A 20,914-nucleotide genomic window follows, 5' to 3' on the forward strand; every position below is an offset into this window, starting at 1 on the left:
TTCAATCTGCAGGCCTCACACAACTAGTTTATGGACATTACAGAGGGTTCAATCTGCAGGCCTCACAACTAGTTCATGGACATTACAGAGGCTTCAATCTGCAGGCCTCACAACTAGTTTATGGACATTACAGAGACTTCAATCTGCAGACCTCTCACAACTAGTTTATGGACATTACAGAGGCTTCAATCTGCAGACCTCACAACTAGTTTATGGACATTATAGAGGCTTCAATGAGTTCAATCTGCAGACCTCACAACTAGTTTATGGACATTACAGAGGCTTCAATCTGCAGGCCTCACAACACATTTATGGACAACTAGTTTATGGACATAACAGAGGCTTCAATCTGCAGACCTCTCACAACTAGTGTATTGACATTACAGAGGCTTCAATCTGCAGACCTCACAACTAGTTTATGGACATTACAGAGGTTTAAATCTGCATACCTCACAACTAGTTTATTGACATTACAGAGGCTTCAATCTGCAGGCCTCTCACAACTAGTTTATGGACATTACAGAGGCTTCAATCTGCAGGTCTCACAACTAGTTTATGGACATTACAGAGGCTTCAATCTGCAGGCCTCACAACTCGTTTATGGACATTACAGAGGCTTCAATCTGCAGGCCTCTCACAACTAGTTTATGGACATTACAGAGGCTTCAATCTGCAGACCTCACAACTAGTTTATGGACATTACAGAGGCTTCAATCGGCAGGCTTCTAAATGTGAACACAAGCAGTGTACATCAGTAACCAAGCTGTGTAATAGCATCCTTCAGACGTTGGTACGTCCAGTGGGACGTGCATCGAGAACCTTCCTAGGAAGGCGCTCGGGGGGCATCCGTACCAGATGCCCCAACCACCTAAGCTGACTCCTTTCCAAGTGAAGGAGCAGCGTTCAGTGTTCATTTCACTGACCGCGGCGTTCATTTCAACCCTGAAGCGCTCCAATCCGTCCTGTGTGATGATTTGGAGAAAGAAGAAAAAACGAAACAAAAAACACAACCATTCATTGTGTCTCGATCATCTCCAATCTGCCCGGTAACAACTTCTCCCTTTCCTCTTCCCCTCTGACCAATCAAAAAGCTTCCCCTGACGTTCTTGCTCTGTATTCTCAACCTGCGACGCGCTACAAGCCCCGCCTCCCCAGTGCTTTTCTCCACCGAACTGTTAAAAAATAATTAACCGTTTAATTACGTTGACCCACATCGTTCCTCCGTTCGGCCCGCAGTACCGCCCACCGGCCACTAGGTCTCAGATCCTTTGGCATGTGAACGATTTCAATTCAATATCAATTCCTATATATTTTCCTATATACAGTATACCTTGTTCTGGTTCTCAACATGAGGCACAGCAGAGACGCTTTGGGTTATAAACATTGTTCGTCTTCCCTCTCACCAGCGGCTTCTTCTATCGTATGTCCTTAAGACCTTCAGCTCCGTTTCAGCAAGCCGGTCCAGTCAGTGTGTCTGCAGACCTCACTGGGGGGGCATAGCTCAGGGGTAGAGAAACCGTTATTAGAGCACGAAGGGTTCCCGAAGGGTTCCCAGTTCGAATCCGGGCTCCCCCTGAGTTAATGTCGAAGGGTCCTTGGGCAAGACTCTGAACCCCTAGTTGCTCCTGGTGAGCAGGTTGGTGCCTTGCATGGTTTCCTCCGCCACCGGTGTATGAATGTGTGCGTGAATGGGTGAATGTAATGCACAATCTCTGTAAAGCGCTTTGGATAAACGCGCTATATAAATGCACCATTTACCATTTATGTCATCGTCCGAGCCACGATGGCCATCCGGTGGCCGGTGTATGGGGCAGCTAGCAGGTCATCACACGCTACACAGTCTGCGGTGGATCCCCACATTCACAGTCTGGGAGACCCCACTTCTGCACGGCTGAAACCCACTGAGGACTGTCCACTCCTTGTTGGGGGAGGTGAGGTGCTGGCCAGGAACATCTGTGGTTGGTCCTCGTTGCTCTGCTGCCTCCCACCGGTCCCTCCAGCAGTGCTGGACCATGTCTCTCTCTCGGTCGTCCTCAGACGAGCTTCCATCAGAGTCTCCAGTCGTTCTGGTTCTCCATACACCCGGCCAGCTCCGAAGAGCTTTCAGCTCCCGCATCCTTCTTCAAGACGTCCACATACGTTAACGCGGAACGTCCTCGCGATCGATGCCCGCGCGTCGGTTCCCACAGGACCAGCCTGCTGGCCGGGAGCTCCCGATGTCTGTGGCAGTGGCCGGCCAGCTTCATCCTCCTAGCTGCTACCTTCTTGCTGAGCCTCGGCAGTTGCCTGTACAGGTCCTTGTTGGTAATGTAGATGTTCTGGTCCACATTCAGAACAGCTCGTAGCATTCTGGTGTAGCACCCGTCCGGGACCATGGTCCACCATCCTACAGCCCCCAAATGCAATATTCTTTCTACCTTCCACGTCCAACCGTTGAGTAACCATCCATCCATCCATCTTCGACCGCTTATCCGGAATCCGGTCGCGGGGGTAACAGTTCCAACTGAGACCTCCAGATTTCCTTATCCTGAGCAACTTCCTCCACTCCCTCAGGGAGTATACCGAGGCGTTCCCAAGCCAGTTTGGAGATATAATCCCCCCATCTGGTCTTAGGTCTGCCACGGGGTCTCCTCCCAGTGGGACGTGCATCGAGGACCTTCCTAGGAAGGCGCTCGGGGGGCATCCATACTAGATGCCCCAACCACCTAAGCTGACTCCTTTCCAAGTGTAGGAGCAGCGGTTCTACTCCAAGTCTCTCTCGGGTGACTGAACTTCTCACCCTATCTCTGAGGAAACCCATTCCGGCCACTTATACTTTGGGTCATGACCCACACTTCATGACCATAGGTGAGAGTAGGAACGAAGAGAGCTTTGCCTTCCGGCTCAACTCTTAACGGATTCATTGTTTAAAGGCGTGGTCTTCAGACGTGGGCCTTAATCAGCCTTAAAGTGTTCAGTTCATCTTCCACCTTTCCTTTCCGTCGTCCAGTCAGGTGAAACTGATCCAGTGGTCGGCGTCGCGGCGGCCGGCGCTGACGTCTCGGGGCTTCATGTCGAGAACGTACAGGTCGTCCATCAGGTTGATCCGCGAATTCCCTCCGAAGAGGACCACGCGATCTCCCACGATGCAACAGCACATGCGGTACATCTTCCGCGGGCCTTCCTCTTCCTCTTCTCCGCCCCCGCCGGGCTTCACCTTCTCCCAGGAGAACTTCTCGGGGCTGAAGCGGCACAGATCGCTGAAGTACCGCCGTCCTCGCCGCCCGCCGAACACGTACAGCTCCCCGCGGTAGGCGAAGGCGGCGTGGCCGCAGCGCCTCTCCGGACGGGAAATCGCCGAAGCCGTGCTCATCCAGGAGTCGCTCTCCGTGTCGAACACCCGGACCGAGTTGGAGCAGTTCGCCATCTTGTTCCCGATCCCGCCGAACACGAACATCCTCGTCCCGATGACGGTGGCGCTGTGATACGCCGAGGCGTGCGGCGGCGTGCCTCTGTTCCTGACCAGCGACCAGACCATGGCGTCGGTGTCCAGCTTGTACACGTCGCTGTAGTACTTCTTGTCCCACAGCGTCATTCCTCCGAACACGTACATGACCCTGCCCACCACGCAGGCCGAGTGGCAACCCCGGGCCGCCGGGACGTCCCCGGAGACCCCGGGCGTGGACCACCGGTGCGTGCGCACGTTGAAGGCGAAGAGCACTTTGCACAGGGCGGGCTTCCGCACGGAGTGGCCGCCCCAGATGTAGACGAGCTCTTCCTCCACCAGCACGGCCGAGTGTCCCGAGCGGCCGGAGGGGAACGCGACGGGCCGCTCTTCCCGGAAGCTCTCGGCCGTCACCGGGGGCATCTTCACCCAGTGCAAGGACACCGTGCTGAAGATGTACACGCCCACCTGGCCGGCGTGCTCGCTGCAGCTGAAGCCTCCGAACGAGTACAGCTGCTCGCCCACCGCCACCGCCACGTGGCCGAACTTCCTGTGTCCCGGCAGGTGATCTGTCCAGACGGGCATCCTGTCACATCAACCTCCAACGCCCGGTCGATCGATCGATCTGACCCGATCAAAGTAGGATCAAACCCGGATCGGGCAAGAACGTTGCTCTGTAGAATATCGAGCGTCCCGGAAAGCAGAAGGTCTTTACAGAAGAATCCCAGGACAGAGACGAAGGGCAGGAGAAAACCACAGAGGAGGGTAAAGGGTGGGTAGTTGATCGTGGGGGGGGGGGGGGGGTGATCTTGACGAGGACACAGAGCAGACAACGGTTCTCAGGGGGTCCTCAGGGGGTCCTCAGTGGAACGTGACGTGACTACAGTCCGGCGCTCGACAGAAAACGTTGCTAAACGTAGCGGTGTTCGGTCGACGATTGGTTTTTAAACGGCAGTCGGCTGGCAACGGTGTGACGTCATCGGGTCATGGTGATGTCATAGGGTCATGATGACGTCATAGCGTCATGATGACGTCATCCATTACGTTCACTGGTTCTCGTGTGGAGGGTTCCTCAAACCGACCCCCGTGAGAGGGGAGGTGTGTTCACGTTGTTGTGCCGGGGCAAAGGACAAAATGAATAAAAAATCACACCTAATGTGAAGTGAGCGGTGGTCGTGCTTGCATAACGTCTTCAGACTAGGATTTGAGTCAAGGATGTACAGGCTATGCTACACACACACATTTTGCTATGGCAAAACGCTGAGGAAAAAGGCTACAGACACACGCACAGCCACTCTATGGAGCGGTTTACCACCGCTCAACATAATTCACAGCCAGTGTGAAGTGAGCGGTGCTATTCATGAGTTGATTTCATTAAGCGTTGAAGTATTAATGTTAGACTATGAGTTTAACTCTTTCTCAACCTTGTTGCTTGGAGAGAAGATCAGCTACAGCAGGGGTTCCCAAACGTTTTGGTCTCAGGTCACCCCATAAATATATTCTTTTTAATACGAGGCACCCCTACATTATAATTTAATCACCCCTACATTATAATTTAATCACCCCTACATTATAATTAAATCACCCCTACATTATACTTTAATCACCCCTACATTATACTTTTCACTCCCAGCACCTTATATTCATAGCATATCGTCGGGTTGTCGGGTGGAAACCGTTTGTTTTTCATTTATCATCTAAATATGTACTGAACAGTGAAAACAGCAGATCTACAAGCACACAGTAGATCGGCTGTTTTCACTAGTTTTGTGTGGCGGTCTCGTGACTTGGAGATACAAGGTTTCTGCCCGACAGTGACGATATTTTAGTGATTATGTTTAAAGGAAAACATTGCGATAACAGCCATTTAGGTTAGAACTGAACTGAAAATAACTTTGTACTTTCAAGTTTAAAATGATACTAAATATTTGTGTGTGTCCAAATGAATTCCAAATATTATCAAATGATCTCGCAGCACCCCTGGACTACCGTCGCGGCACCCCAGGGTGCCCCGTCATCCCAGGGTGCCCCGTCACCCCAGGGTGCCCCGCTTCACCCCAGGGTGCCCCGCTTCACCCCAGGGTGCCCCGTCACCCCAGGGTGCCCCGCTTCACCCCAGGGTGCCCCGCTTCACCCCAGGGTGCCCCGCTTCACCCCAGGGTGCCCTGTCACCCCAGGGTGCCCCGTCACCCCAGGGTGCCCCGCTTCACCCCAGGGTGCCCTGTCACCCCAGGGTGCCCCGTCACCCCAGGGTGCCCCGCTTCACCCCAGGGTGCCCCGCTTCACCCCAGGGTGCCCCGCTTCACCCCAGGGTGCCCCGTCACCCCAGGGTGCCCCGCTTCACCCCAGGGTGCCCCGCTTCACCCCAGGGTGCCCTGTCACCCCAGGGTGCCCCGCTTCACCCCAGGGTGCCCCGTCACCCCAGGGTGCCCCGCTTCACCCCAGGGTGCCCCGTCACCCCAGGGTGCCCCGCTTCACCCCAGGGTGCCCCGCTTCACCCCAGGGTGCCCTGTCACCCCAGGGTGCCCCGTCACCCCAGGGTGCCCGCTTCACCCCAGGGTGCCCCATCACCCCAGGGTGCCCCGCTTCACCCCAGGGTGCCCCGCTTCACCCCAGGGTGCCCCGTCACCCCAGGGTGCCCCGTCACCCCAGGGTGCCCCGTCACCCCAGGGTGCCCCGCTTCACCCCAGGGTGCCCCGCTTCACCCCAGGGTGCCCCGTCACCCCAGGGTGCCCCGCTTCACCCCAGGGTGCCCCCGTCACCCCAGGGTGCCCCGCTTCACCCCAGGGTGCCCCGTCACCCCAGGGTGCCCCGCTTCACCCCAGGGTGCCCCGCTTCACCCCAGGGTGCCCCGTCACCCCAGGGTGCCCCGCTTCACCCCAGGGTGCCCCGTCACCCCAGGGTGCCCCGCTTCACCCCAGGGTGCCCCGCTTCACCCCAGGGTGCCCCGTCACCCCAGGGTGCCCCGCTTCACCCCAGGGTGCCCCGCTTCACCCCAGGGTGCCCCGCTTCACCCCAGGGTGCCCCGTCACCCCAGGGTGCCCCGCTTCACCCCAGGGTGCCCCGCTTCACCCCAGGGTGCCCCGCTTCACCCCAGGGTGCCCCCATCACCCCAGGGTGCCCCGCTTCACCCCAGGGTGCCCCGTCACCCCAGGGTGCCCCATCACCCCAGAGTGCCCCGTCACCCAGGGTGCCCCGCTTCACCCCAGGGTGCCCCGCTTCACCCCAGGGTGCCCCGCTTCACCCCAGGGTGCCCCGCTTCACCCCAGGGTGCCCCGTCACCCCAGGGTGCCCCATCACCCCAGAGTGCCCCGTCACCCCAGGGTGCCCCGCTTCACCCCAGGGTGCCCCGCTTCACCCCAGGGTGCCCCGTCACCCCAGGGTGCCCCGCTTCACCCCAGGGTGCCCCGCTTCACCCCAGGGTGCCCCGTCACCCCAGGGTGCCCCGCTTCACCCCAGAGTGCCCCGTCACCCCAGGGTGCCCCGCTTCACCCCAGGGTGCCCCGCTTTTCACCCAGGGTGCCCCGCTTCACCCCAGGGTGCCCCGCTTCACCCCAGGGTGCCCCGCTTCACCCCAGGGTGCCCCGCTTCACCCCAGGGTGCCCCGCTTCACCCCAGGGTGCCCCATCACCCCAGAGTGCCCCGTCACCCCAGGGTGCCCCGCTTCACCCCAGGGTGCCCCGCTTTTCACCCCAGGGTGCCCCGCTTCACCCCAGGGTGCCCCGCTTCACCCCAGGGTGCCCCGCTTCACCCCAGGGTGCCCCGCTTCACCCCAGGGTGCCCCGCTTCACCCCAGGGTGCCCCATCACCCCAGGGTGCCCCGCTTCACCCCAGGGTGCCCCGTCACCCCAGGGTGCCCCATCACCCCAGAGTGCCCCGTCACCCCAGGGTGCCCCATCACCCCAGGGTGCCCCGCTTCACCCCAGGGTGCCCCGCTTCACCCCAGGGTGCCCCGCTTCACCCCAGTTTTCCCCCGGCACCCAGAACCGCTGAGAGAACAGAGAACTGTTCAATACGAGGCACACAATGTGTTTCTGATCAAAACCCATTCCTTAATTACATTTAGGCCTAAAATTATTGAATGCTTTAACCGGTGAAAAATAGCAGATATACAAGCTCACAGCGCGGCACCGAGTGCCGCGCTGTGAGCTTGTAGATCTGCTATTTTTGCAAAAAAGTCGTGAAAATGTGTGCAAATCTTTGAATATCTATTTCAAAGCGAATGTTTGTAACTCAAATTTTGCTTCTGGGTGGTCCCTGGAACTAGATATTTTGAAATGGGGGTCCGTGGCCAAATACATATCATTTTGGGGGTCCTTCACATGAAAAGGTTTGAGAACCACTGACATAGTAGTCTCTCAAGAACAGACTAAACTGAGCTCCAGTTAAGTGAAAAGGACCTTTTCTTTGACGATGGCTGGCCAGATTGCTGACATAGAAACAGGTTTTTTCCAAAAATCTTAGAAGGATTCAAAAGACACTTATAGAATCGGGTCAAAATTCTAATTTTCACGATTTTTCAAAAATAGCAGATCTACAAGCTCGCAGCGCGGCACTCGGTGCCGCGCTGTGAGCTTGTATATCTGCTATTTTTTTTATATTTAAAGCATAAAATATTGCGTCATAATGTGTTCAGGCCTAAATGGGTTAATTACATTTTATGACTATAATTAGTAGGCAGTAGGCTCTCTCTCTCCCTCCCCCTCTCTCTCTCCCTCCCTCTCTCTCTCTCTGTCTCTCTCTCTCAAGGGCGTCAATTGGGTATGGCAGGGGTATGCAGCTGCCATACCCTGGGTCCAGGGGGGGGGGGGGGGGGGGAAATAAAAGTTACTTTTAAATATAAATCCATTAATGTCTCTTTGTCTATCTGTGCTGGTTATTATGTTGTTAAATTACAGTAAAATAACTACAAATGCAAAATGTAACAAAATGGTCACTTTAACAAGGTATTATAATTATATTCTCCTCATCTTGACAGAATGGTTTATATTCCCAGGTTCCGCAGGTCAGCTGCACAGGTGCAATGCATTATTGTTAATTGTGGCCACGTTTACTAACATGCCAAGTTTAGCTGCACTTGAACAACCGTTCCAGGCTGCCATATCCAGCCCAAGAAACCCTAGAAACGGGGGAAAAAAATAGAACTGTACTTCTTAAAATAAATGTACCGTGCCTCTTGCTAAGGTATGGCAACTGGTGTCTTGCGCGAAGGCGCGCGTGCAAGACACCAGTCATGTTGCCATACCTTAGCTTTTTCTGAACTGACGCCACTGCGAGCTCTCGCTCTCTCTCTCTCTCTCTCTCTCTCTCTCCTCTCATCTCTCTCTCTCTCTCTCTCTCTCTCTCTCTCTCTCTCTCTCTCTCTCTCTCTCTCTCTCTCTCTCTCTCTCTCTCTCTCTCTCTCTCTCTCTCTCTCTCTCTCTCTCTCTCTCTCTCTCTCTCTCTCTCTCTCTCTCTCTCTCTCTCTCTCTCTCTCTCTCTTCTCATTTGCTAAACCAGCAGCCAGTCAGTGATTTATGTCTCAGTGTTTCAGTGAGAGATCTTCACATTCCTCTGCATCAGGGACGTGCTGGGCCCCTGATTCAGCCCGGGAAAAAGAGTTGTAGAGGCCCTCATTGCAGCGCTATAGAGAGAGATCTCTCTCTATAGCGCTGCTGCAACTCAAAGGTTTGTGACAAAGTGACAAGCCAGTGGGCCAATTACATGAGTTATATTTTGTCGTTGTCGGGTAGAAACCTTGTATGTCCAAAACGTTTGTTTTATATTTATCATTTTTAACAATGATTTAAACTAGTGAAAACAGCCGATCTACAAGCACACAACGCCTCGCACCGCGAGGCGTTGTGTGCTTGTAGATCTGCTGTTTTCACTACTTTTGTGCAACGGCCTTGTATGATGAAGCAGGGCTTTGCTTTGCGAAAAAATTTATACATTTGAAACTTGGAGATACAAGGTTTCTGCCCGACAGTGACGATTTACTTTGTTGGCCGCACATCCCCCAAAAGGACGACATTTTATTTTTTTCTGGCCGTTGGGGAGTTGTCCCGCTTTGAGCAATGGCCAGCACGTCCCTGCTCTGCCTTCCAACAGCCTCCTCCAGACCCAGAGCTTCCCAAACGGTCTGTCCCTACCCGGTGAAAATAGCAGATCTACAAGCTCACAGCGTGGCTGCCTGTGGTGCCTCCACTCATCCAGTGGACAGAAGGCCTGTGGCATAGTAGAGTACTTTACTCTAAAGTACCCCCGTGGTATTTACATTACTTAATGAATAAAAATCAAACCTCGGTTCGAAGTGAAGCGGTGAATGTTTATTCTATGTGTTCTAGAGCTATGACATCTGTGTTCTAGATCTATACATTCTTCTGTGTTCTAGATCTATACATTCTGTGTTCTAGATCTATACATTCTGTGTTCTAGATCTATACATTCTGTGTTCTAGATCTATACTTTATGTGTTCTAGATCTATACATTATGTGTTCTAGATCTATACTTTATGTGTTCTAGATCTATACATTATGTGTTCTAGATCTATACATTATGTGTTCTAGATCTATACATTCTGTGTTCTAGATCTATACATTCTTCTGTGTTCTAGATCTATACATTCTGTGTTCTAGATCTATACATTCTGTGTTCTAGATCTATACATTCTGTGTTCTAGATCTATACTTTATGTGTTCTAGATCTATACATTATGTGTTCTAGATCTATACTTTATGTGTTCTAGATCTATACATTATGTGTTCTAGATCTATACATTATGTGTTCTAGATCTATACATTCTGTGTTCTAGATCTATACATTCTTCTGTGTTCTAGATCTATACTTTCTGTGTGCTTCAGTTCTATATTTTTATGAATTCTGAATGAATGAATGATTTTATCTGGAGGGCCAAATTGTGATGTGAAGCTCGACCAATCCTCAATCCTGGACGCACGGGACAGATAAAACCTGTTCATTCTGGACTGGAATGACCATATATGGACATGTACGGGACACTTATAGAAAAAATCACACCCAATGTGAAGTGAGCGGTGGTCGTGCTTGCATAACGTCTTCAGACTAGGATTTGAGTCTAGGATGTACAGGCTATGCTACGCACACACATTTTGCTATGGCAAAACACTGAGGAAAAAGGCTACGGACACACGCACAGCCACGTATAGGAGCGGTTTACCACCGCTCAAAAACCACTTATAGAAATGACTTACAGGCGGCAGCCGTTCGCAACTGGCAATACAAAACCTATCCCAGCCTCCCCTGACCCCTCTTTGTATTTACCTATAGTATATATTTTTTGCACCGTTTATTTTATTAAAATTTTTTACTATATCTACTGCATAGTACTGTGTTCTATCCGTCTATCATTCAATGTTATATGAGATACTTCAATGGTTTCCTATGGAAATAAGCTTAGTCTTTTCTAGGATCTCCTTTTAGTTGACCTTGTACCAGTGAACTGTACCGTCATGAAACTGAACCTTTCCCTATGCAAACTGACAATAAAGTCTTCAATCAATCAATCAATCAATCAATCAATCAATCAATCAATCAATCGTCAGGCCTGGAATTTCATCATTTTAGGGGCGTGGCCACTTGGCCTTTGGTGTTGTCCATTTTGAGGGCAGCGCGAGGCGTTGTGAGCTTGTAGATCGGCTATTTTTGTTAATATAAAAAGGACTGGAAGATTTGGAGGACCCCCTGTAGTAACTCTGAGGACCCCCTAGGGGTCCCGGACCCCCTGTTGAAGACCCCTGCTCTATGGAGCACACAGTGGGTGATGTTAGAGTGATGTCATAGTGATGTCACCCTGACACCCACAGTGGGTCTAAAATAGACCAGAGAGGGTGCTCAATGATAAGAGCCTGTCCACAGCTGATTGGCCAGGAATGTTCCCCGCAAGTCATGTGATCACCAGTCAGTGACCTTCAACTCACACATCTGACCGGAGCAACGCACACACACACACGCACGCACGCACGCACGCACGCACGCACGCACGCACACACGCACACACGCACAGACACACACGCACACGCACAGACACACGCACGCACGCACGCACACGCACAAGCACACGCACACACACACACACACAGACACACACACGCACGCACACGCACACACACACACACACACACACACACACACACACACACACACAAGCACACAGTGGATGATAACTGCTGCATGATGGGTAAAAACTAGGGCTGGGAATCGATAAAAAAAATAATCTAATTAATCAGAGGCTTTGTAATTAATTAATCAAAATTAAGCGCATGTTTAATCGCATATCGCAATATTTGACCTGAGAAGTCTTTTTTTTAAAGTAAAACACATTTTGTTGTACGATTGAATCAACAAGTGAGTTTTTTTTAATCTAAATTTCGCATCCACTGGGCCAAGCAAAGCGCTCTGATCGGCTACTTCTCCCTTTGCGTTTGTTGTCTCTTCTTGGTTGGTGCATCGCTATGATCGGTATGCCCGAAACTGAAGGTTCTGTGGTGCAAAAACTAAGTGCCATTAAAATGCGTTAATTTTTTTAATCGCGTTAATTGTCACAGTGTAATCTGCCCCTCGCCCCCCAACAACAGCTGACCAGTACAGTAAGTAGTCATACAGTCAGGCTATACAGACAATTCATTTGATTGGCTTATAATTGCGCATCCCCACAATGACATCATAAAAAAAATATATATATATATATTTTTTTAAGATGATTCTTAAAGTGACAGTAGCCCTTTAGGTGACAGGCCCCCTTTAAACCACAATACTTGGTAAAAACGGACCGGAGTTAAACTGATCTTTATTTTTCATGCAAGTCTCTTCACCCCAAAAAATAGCAGATCTACAAGCTCACAGCTCACAGCTCACAGCGGTCCAACACAAGCTGACATACAGCACAAAGCGTGTAAGTCAGCTGTTCTCTACACGCTTAGTGGATGATGTTGCCCACACATCATTCTACAGTCAATTCCCAAGGAAAACACATGTATTTGTCACATTCTTAACACAAAAATGTGATTACAGTTAATGTACATTTATTATAGTCACATTTCAATTAGAGGTATAACGATACATTTTAATAGCAATTCGTGATACAAACCATGTATCACGATACATGGTTGACGATACGATACATGGACGATATTGGTTCATTCATGGCGATGCGATACGATTCGATTTAATGATTTAAAATCGATGAAAGGTGTGGATAGTGCAGGATATAAATAAGTAAACACAGTGATTATCTGCCAGATACATGGACATTGTATATTGACAAACCTGCACCTTGACATGAACCCAGAGATTACATACATTTATCCATAGACCAGTATAGTTATATGGAAAGGAAAAGTAATGAAACCCCTCCTTTACATTTTTCTTCTTAAAAATGCTAAATACAATGCACAAATTCGATTTTAGCTGTTTTCATTTCGATATACTTCGATTTTTTAAGTTAAAAACGATATTTCGATGCAGTTACTATATCCTTACACCCCTAATTTCAATTAATTGAATAGTAATCAATGCAGAGGGGGGGGGGGGGGGGGGGGAAGTCATTTTGGGGGTGAACTACTCCTTTAGTAAGCAGTAAACTGTGTGGTGTCAAAATGCACCCTTATGGGTTCATGTTTCCTCTGTGAGGGTTCAATGATCACCTTGCTCTGGCTGAGAGCACAGAGACACATGTGGACCATCATGTTTGAGTTATGAGATACACACGCGCGCGCGCGCGCACACACACACACACACACACACACGCACAGACACGCACGCGCGCACACACACACACACACACACACACACACACACACACACACACACACACACACACACACACACACACACACACACACACACACACACACACACACACACACACACACACACACACACACACACACACGCGCACAGACACGCACGCACCCACGCGCACGTACCCACGCGCACGCACACACACACACACACACACCAACCAACAACTCTAATCCCATGTGCTAGGGTTGGGTCATATGGAATCAATCAAACATCACAACATGTTTTTTCTTTTACCAAATTCCTCCATTCCTCAGTGATACAGACGTGATGACGTCGCAGCCATGAATATCAGCCTATCTAGTTTCAGAACATCAACATCATATCCATACTGAGATGATAAGAAAACTTTATTGTCCATTACATTTTGAATAAAATGTAATTGTATCTTTGGCACAGAGCCAGGCAGTCAGTATACAACAATAAAACGTAATAGAGATTCTCCAATTGAGATTTCTTTGGGGGCCGATGCCGATCACTGATCAACTGGAATCAGTATCTGCCGATACCGATATTCCCGATCACCGCGTTAAATCCATAAATTCTTCTCTATTTATTGTGTTACTGTAGCAGCATTTATACATTTAATGATTCTTCTTACAAAACATTGACATTGTATATTAAGTCTAAAGGCCCATTCCCACTGGGCCAGATAACAGATAAAGAAATCTCTTTCTCCAGATATTTTTTCCATTCAAAGTGGATGGTAGATACAGATAAAAGAATATTTGCCACAGATAAAAGTATCTGTGGCAAATATCTGTGGTAGATATTTTTTTATCTGTATCTACCATCCACTTTGGATGGAAACATATCTGGAGAAAGAGATTTTTTTATCGGTTATCTGGCCAAGTGGGAATGGGCCTTTAACATTAGGAGATTGCAGGCTGAGGTCCTTTAGTATCCAATTCAACTTGTAGGAGTTGAAGCTGAGGTTACATTCAGTCCCACAGAGAAATATTAAGAAAATAGCTGATCTAGCTTGTAGATCGGCAAAGCCGATACCGATCAAAGCCGATAGAGGCATTATCGGCTGATCGCGATCACTCACCGATCAATCGGCACATCTCTAAAACATACATAAAACACACAATGCATTAAAACTGTATAAAATGCATCCCATGACAACAACATAGCAACAGTGCAACAGTGATCAAGGTCTGTGGGGGTTGGAACTATTCAAACATTTTCTTATTTCAAATCTCCACTGCAGTATCTTGGCACAAATGATGTCTTATAAGCCCTCTTCTCTGCTAGAGGTTCTCTAAGCCTCCTGCCGGATGGTAGCAGCTCAAATGAGGGCTGAAGAGGGTGTGAGGAGTCCTTATAAATCTGAGCAGTCAGTACAGGACAGTACAGTAAAGTACAGGGCAACCAATCCAAATAATGAGGTCCGTCTAAATGTGATCTCAATCTCACTGTTGATTCTTACAAACCCTCACAATGAGTCATCTGACCAGCTCCTGTGTGTGTGTGTGCGTGCGTGCGTGCGAGCGTGCGTGCGTGCATGTGTGTCTAAACAAAGTAACAACAACAGCCATAAACAAAGCAGACCAACATCAACATGCAAAGAAGCAGCAGTAGCAGCCCCTCCCCTCCCTGCCTCACACACACACACACACACACACACACACACACACACACACACACACACACACACACACACACACACACACACACACACACACACACACACACACACACACACACACACACACACACACACACACACACAGAGGAAGGTAAAATGACCTCAAAGCTGTACTCAAGTACAGTACTTGAGTAAATGTATTTAGATACAGTGGACAGTAGACTGACAGGGGATGGACCAACCAGGATTGAGTTAAGACCCGCCTCGCGGAAACGCCAGAACTTCTAGGAGTGGCTGAAATCCTTGCCGGACACATGGAGGGTGGATAAACTTGTAGGCTACTGAGAAAAGCCTGCATTAATTTGTCACTACAGTGCTCAAAATAAAAACTCTTACTGATTATCAGTTAAATTGTTATAGTTTGGATATGGCTTTGGGCGTATTATGCTGTGTGTATTATTGTAATGGATCGGTAGGTAGTAGGTACAGTATTGCTTTGCACTAAGAGCAATATGTCTAACGTTCATATGCACTTTCATACTTAAAGGAGTAGTTCAACCCCAAAATGACTTTTTTTCTATTGATTACTCATGCCATGGAGACTAGAGTTCAATAATATTTTTTGTTTTTTGTCACATTCCTAAGACAAAAATTTGATTCGAGTTAATTTACCCACATTGATTCCGGATCTGGAACGAATGGGGGTAAATTTATTATCACATTTTTGTCTTACGAATGTGACAAAAAAATATATTTTGAACTCTAGTCTGCATGGCATGAGTAATCAATAGAAAAAAAAGTCATTTTGGGGGTGAACTACTCCTTTAAGATTATTGAGAGGGTGTTTCCGCGAGGCGGGTCTTAACTCAATCCTGGTGGGTTTAGGAAACACGCCACGCAGCAGAGGTTGTCAGGAACGGGATTGGAACCCCCGACCCGCTCTGCACTGCAGCCTAGAGTCCTCAAGGCCCCGCTGCGCCAGAAAACAAAGTGGTGTTTAGGGCGAAAAACTGCTTTTAACACTTTCCAAGCCACGGGGAGCCACTTAATATTAAAACCGTTTTATACCGGACACCTGAGCAAGGAGTCTCAGCCAGACCGTAATTTACCGTACTGGGTCATTAAAAACGAAATAAATGATTTTCATCCGAAAATCGGTGATCGTCTAACCTTCCCTAGTCACCGCTCGTCCATCGATAGCGCATGGCTCCTCTGACAAGAAGCAGAAGTGACATCAGGTCCTTTCCCTGCAATAGCTTCCCTGCTCCCATCCATTCATGGTGTAGACGTTAGCCTTAGTATAGCTGGAGTGCTAAGGGCTAAGCTAGCGAAAATGCTCACATCGACTGAAGAGTCATACTTGGATTATTTGAGCCCACATTTACGTGAACGGATCGCGCACGCGAAACACATGGTGAGAAGATGCCTCGGCCAAAACCGCCACTCTAAGCCAATGCAGAGGGAGGAATTTCGCTGAGGACTGTGGTGAGAATACAACGGGGATTGCGTGATGGTAATGGGGGATGAAGACCACGTGATATAGCGCTGAAGGTCTTGTAAAATGAACGCAGTTCAGATCATAATATAATAATAGAAATTTCACAGCTAATCTACCAACAAGCCATTCTATTTCGGTGTGTTAAAGTGTTAAAAAGGACAACTTTGTTTTGTTTACAACAAGGGTTCATAATATTGTAAATCGAGAAAATAAAATATGGGTGTTAAAATGTTTTCGTATCATTTTAGCGATCTTAGTGATTTTGATTAGTGGGTGGAGGCATGCGTAGAAGTGGCTAAATATTTCTTTTTAGACACAAGATGAACCACAATCTTTCATGGGCAGATGTGACTTATGGGAGCTATTTAAGGACGTCCACAATTACAACACCAGAGGCAGCGCCACAGATCACGTTCAACCCAAAGTCAACTCAAACAAAGGGTCAAACTCCTTCTTCTGCTATACAACCAAAATGTGGAACGCCCTACCGAAGGCCTTAAAGGAGTGTGGTTCCCTAGCATCCTTTAAAATCGCCCTGAAAAACCACTTACAGGCGGCAGCCATTCGCAACTGGCAATAAAAAACCTAGCCCAGCCTCCCCTGACCCTTCTTTGTATTTACCTACTTTTTAATTTTTTGCACTGTTTATTCTAATTTTTTATTTACTTTTTTTTACTATATCTACTGCATAGTACTGTGTTCTATCCGTCTGTCATTCAATGTTATGTGAGATACTTCAATGGTTTCCTGTTAAGCCAAGTGCTTTTCTAGGTTCTCCTTTTAGTTGACCTTGTACCAGTGAATTGTACCGTCATGAAACTGTACCTTTTCCTATGCAAACTCTTCAATCAATCAATCAATCAATCAATCAATCAATCAAACCTTTTTACTTTTACCATGTGTGACCGCACTGGGGGTCCCCACCCCACAGTTTGACCAGCTCTGAAGGAGCAGCAGGACAATGAGGACCCACAGGGGGTCCCTGGACCACACTTTGACCACCACACTGACTGATTGGACACGAACGATACAGGACTCTGTATAGAATCATATGACACTGGACAGACAGACAGACACCCTGCATGTCCAAAATGGATCCTTCATTTGTAGTAGGATATTATAATTTTTAAAATAGCCGATCTACAAGTTCCCAGGGCATCTCATCAAGACACCTTGTGAGCTTGTAGATCTGCTACAAAAAAAGTGACATAATGGATATATGGAGTTTAACTGCCAAGAGGAGTACAAACGGAACCATCATGAGAATAAAAGTCACTTTTAAATATAAATCCATGAATGTCTCTTTGTCTATCTGTGCTGGTTATTATGTTGTTAAATTACAGTAAAATAAATACAAATGCAAAATGTAACAAAATGGTCACTTTAACAAGGTATTACAATTATATTCTCTCCATCTTGACAGAATGGTATATTCCCAGGTTCCGCAGGTCAGCTGCACAGGTGCAATTCATTTTTTGTTAATTGTGGCACGTTTACTAACATGCCAAGTTTAGCTGCACTTGAACAACCGTTCAATCCCATAAAATTTGAAAACAAATATTTAAGAAGTAGTGAAAACAGCCGATCTACAAGCTCACAACGCGGCTCGATGCGACGCGTTGTGAGCTTGTCATTTTATTAATATACCAGTAAGACTCCCTAATCAGGAGATAAGCGACCATCAGGTCGCATACACAAACTTTAGAAGGCAATGGTAGCCAATCAGGAGGGAATATGGGAAATGGGACTGATCCATATCTATCTCCCCATCAGTCTTCTCAAATGTCTTTTTTATTTTTTAACACCAAATAAGATGAACAAGGACCCTGGTGTAAACAAGTTGTGTTTAATGTATGGAACAAGTACTGTACTGTTAACTGTACTGTATTATTAACTGTTTTGAGGTTCATATAAAACTTGCGGGCCGCACTAACATTGAACTTTCATATTAAGGTGGGGGCCACAAAATATCGTCTCGCGGGCCGGGCCGCAAATGGCCCCCGGGCCGCCAGTTTGAGACCCCTGCTTTAGAGATACTGTGCACCGCTTTGTGTGATTTTAGGGCCAAAATCTGTAGGAGCAGTGTCCAAAAATGTGTTTTGCAAGAATTGGCCTCATGGTGGCACTAGAAGAGGGCCATGTGAGAAATGAGGTTTGTGAGGTTGTGGTTTGGCAGCCAAGGAGTGTGGGTGCAAAGTTTGGCATGGATCGGTGCAACGGTGGCGGAGATATGAGTAGGGCAAAAGTGTGACGTGATGTGACGTGACATGACATGTGACAGACAGACAGTGGAGGTTTTCATAGTAACTGCGACCTGACGATCGCAATAAAATAATCGAATAAATCCCATACAATTAGAAAACAAATATTTAAGAAGTAGTGAAAGCAGCCGATCAGATCTGCTGTTTTCACCTCCAGACTAACAGACAGCGGCTCTTCCCTACCTGTGGATCCGCACACGGAGCCGTTGAGTCGGGGCAGGGAGGAGCTCTTCTTCTCGGCCAGCCTCATGCGGACCTGCTCCTGGACCCTCCGGGCCCGGGCGCAGCCGGTGGTCGCGGGGGGTCCGGGGACCCCCTGGTGGTGGTGGTGGTGGTGGTGGTGGTCCGCGGCGATGATCTGCAGGTCCGACGGCACCATGTAGGCGGTGCAGGCCGAGTTGGAGGGCTGCAAGGCGGTCAGGAAACAGCCGTTAGTCGGTCCCACGGTACCAACCGCCACGGAGCTCATTGTGGAGAAATATTTATGATGTCCTCACGAAAATATGGATTTATATAAAATATATATCTACAGGTGATTGTTGAAGAGGATAAATCCTGGTGTAACGGCTTTGAGACGGAAGGATATTCCGATTAGAAAAGTGAGGAAAAAGCGGTTTTTAAAAAGTTTAAAGTTGGTTCTGGAAGGGCAATAAATCCGATTAGAAAAGGTGTGTTAAAAGCGGTTTTAAAGAAGGTTTTTCCGCTGCTCTTCTGGGTTGGTTTGCAGGTCAGAGTCAGCTTCTGCTCCGCTCTGCTCCGAAAGAAATACATTTATTATAAAATGAACATAATGACGTTGTTATCAAACCAGGGAAAAGATAACGGCAAAAAAAACGGGTAAAAAAGTTCCAACGGCTGTTTTTGAGTCGCTGGTGGAAATAATAATCCTCTGTTTAGAAAGATAAAGTCTGTTTGAGTTGGAAAAGTAGACCAGAGTGTTGTAAGCGTCGCTCCCCGATGCAACACGTCTCTCTGTGTGTGTGTGTGTGTGTGTGTGTGTGTGTGTGTGTGTGTGTGTGCGCGCGCGCGCGTGCGTGCGTGTGTGTGTGTGTGTGTGTGTGTGTGTGCGCGTGTGTGTGTGTGTGTGTGTGTGTGTCTGTGTGTGTGTGTGTGTGTGTGTGTGTGTCTGTGTGTGTGTGTGTGTGTGTGTGTGCAGGCCAGGGGCGTCACAAGGGGGGAGGAAAGTGGGACTGAGTTACTAGGGGCCCAAGGTGCGAGGGCCGCAGGGGCGCCTTAATTATTTTATACTTTAGCTATTGAAAAATAGCACTTAAGCTGCACTCATGCGAGCTTGCAGATCTGCTATTTTTGAAAAGTGTGTAAATCTTTGAATATATGTATTTTTTAAGCAAACATTTGTAACTCAAATTTTGCTTCTGGGGGGGGGGGGGGGGGGGGGGGTCCCCGGAACTAAATATTTTGAGATTGGGGTCCGTGGCCAAATAGGCTACATGTCATTATGGGGGTCCTTGACAAGAAAAAAATGTGAGCAAAATGTGAGACATTTTGTGAGACAGAATCTGGTAAAAATTATTCAAAGACTTAATTGCACACATTTTCAAGATTTAAAAAAAATTTGCAGATCTACAAGCTCGCAGCGTGGCACTGTGAGCTTGTAGATCTGCTATTTTTCAAATAGTTAAAGCACAAAATAGTGCGTAATAAATGCATTCCCCCACAGTGAATCCTTGTACCCAGGGCCCAGAATTTGGTGCGACACCCCTATGTGTGTGTGTGTGTGTGTGTGTGTGTGTGTGTGTGTGTGTGTGTGTGTGTGTGTGTGTGTGTGTGTGTGTGTGTGTGTGCGCGCGCGCGCGCGCGTTGGATGGGTTCTGGAAGAGGCGGGGCCAGCCGATGACGTCCGAGTCTGACTGGCAGATGTGATGTGTGTCCCCGAATACACCTGCTGCTCTGTGTGTGTGTGTGCGTGCGTGCGTGCGTGCGTGTGTGTGTGCGTGCGTGCGTGTGTGGGCGCGTGCGTGAAGCCCTTTGGGTTTTTCTAACCCTTTTTCACAGTGTGACACCCTATGAGCTTGTAGATCTGCTATTTAAATAGTCAATATTGTATAAAAAAAGTATAAGAAAACAAAAAATATATATATAGGCCTAGATATTTTTATTATGTAAAAAACAATCTTGTATACATTTAAAAACAATCTGAGAAAATTCCTAAATAAGAAATAATAAAATAAGTAAAATAAAATAATAATAATTAACCCTGCAAGGCCCAGCGTTGCTTTTTGGCAACATTTTTTAAATCATTTTTTTTTAAATGTTATAATTAGTTTTCCTGTTCTTTTTTGACATTAACATCACCATT

At 48.2% G+C, this 20,914-nt stretch overlaps 1 protein-coding gene across 1 annotated transcript in view; it reads right to left on the bottom strand.

The window, feature by feature from the left end:
- The window catches only part of LOC308288215 (uncharacterized protein), a 68,999-nt gene extending 49,457 nt beyond the window's left edge, over window positions 1-19,542 (bottom strand). The window contains exon 1 of the mRNA XM_080729589.1: window positions 18,778-19,542. Coding sequence (XP_080585715.1) covers window positions 18,778-19,063 — 286 coding nt within the window. The 5' untranslated portion in view covers window positions 19,064-19,542. The remainder of the gene's footprint in view (window positions 1-18,777) is intronic.
- Between the last annotated feature and the right edge of the window lie 1,372 nt (window positions 19,543-20,914).

Source organism: Nannobrachium achirus (assembly GCF_963921795.1).
Source record: "Nannobrachium achirus genome assembly, chromosome: 7".
Lineage (NCBI taxonomy): Eukaryota > Metazoa > Chordata > Actinopteri > Myctophiformes > Myctophidae > Nannobrachium > Nannobrachium achirus.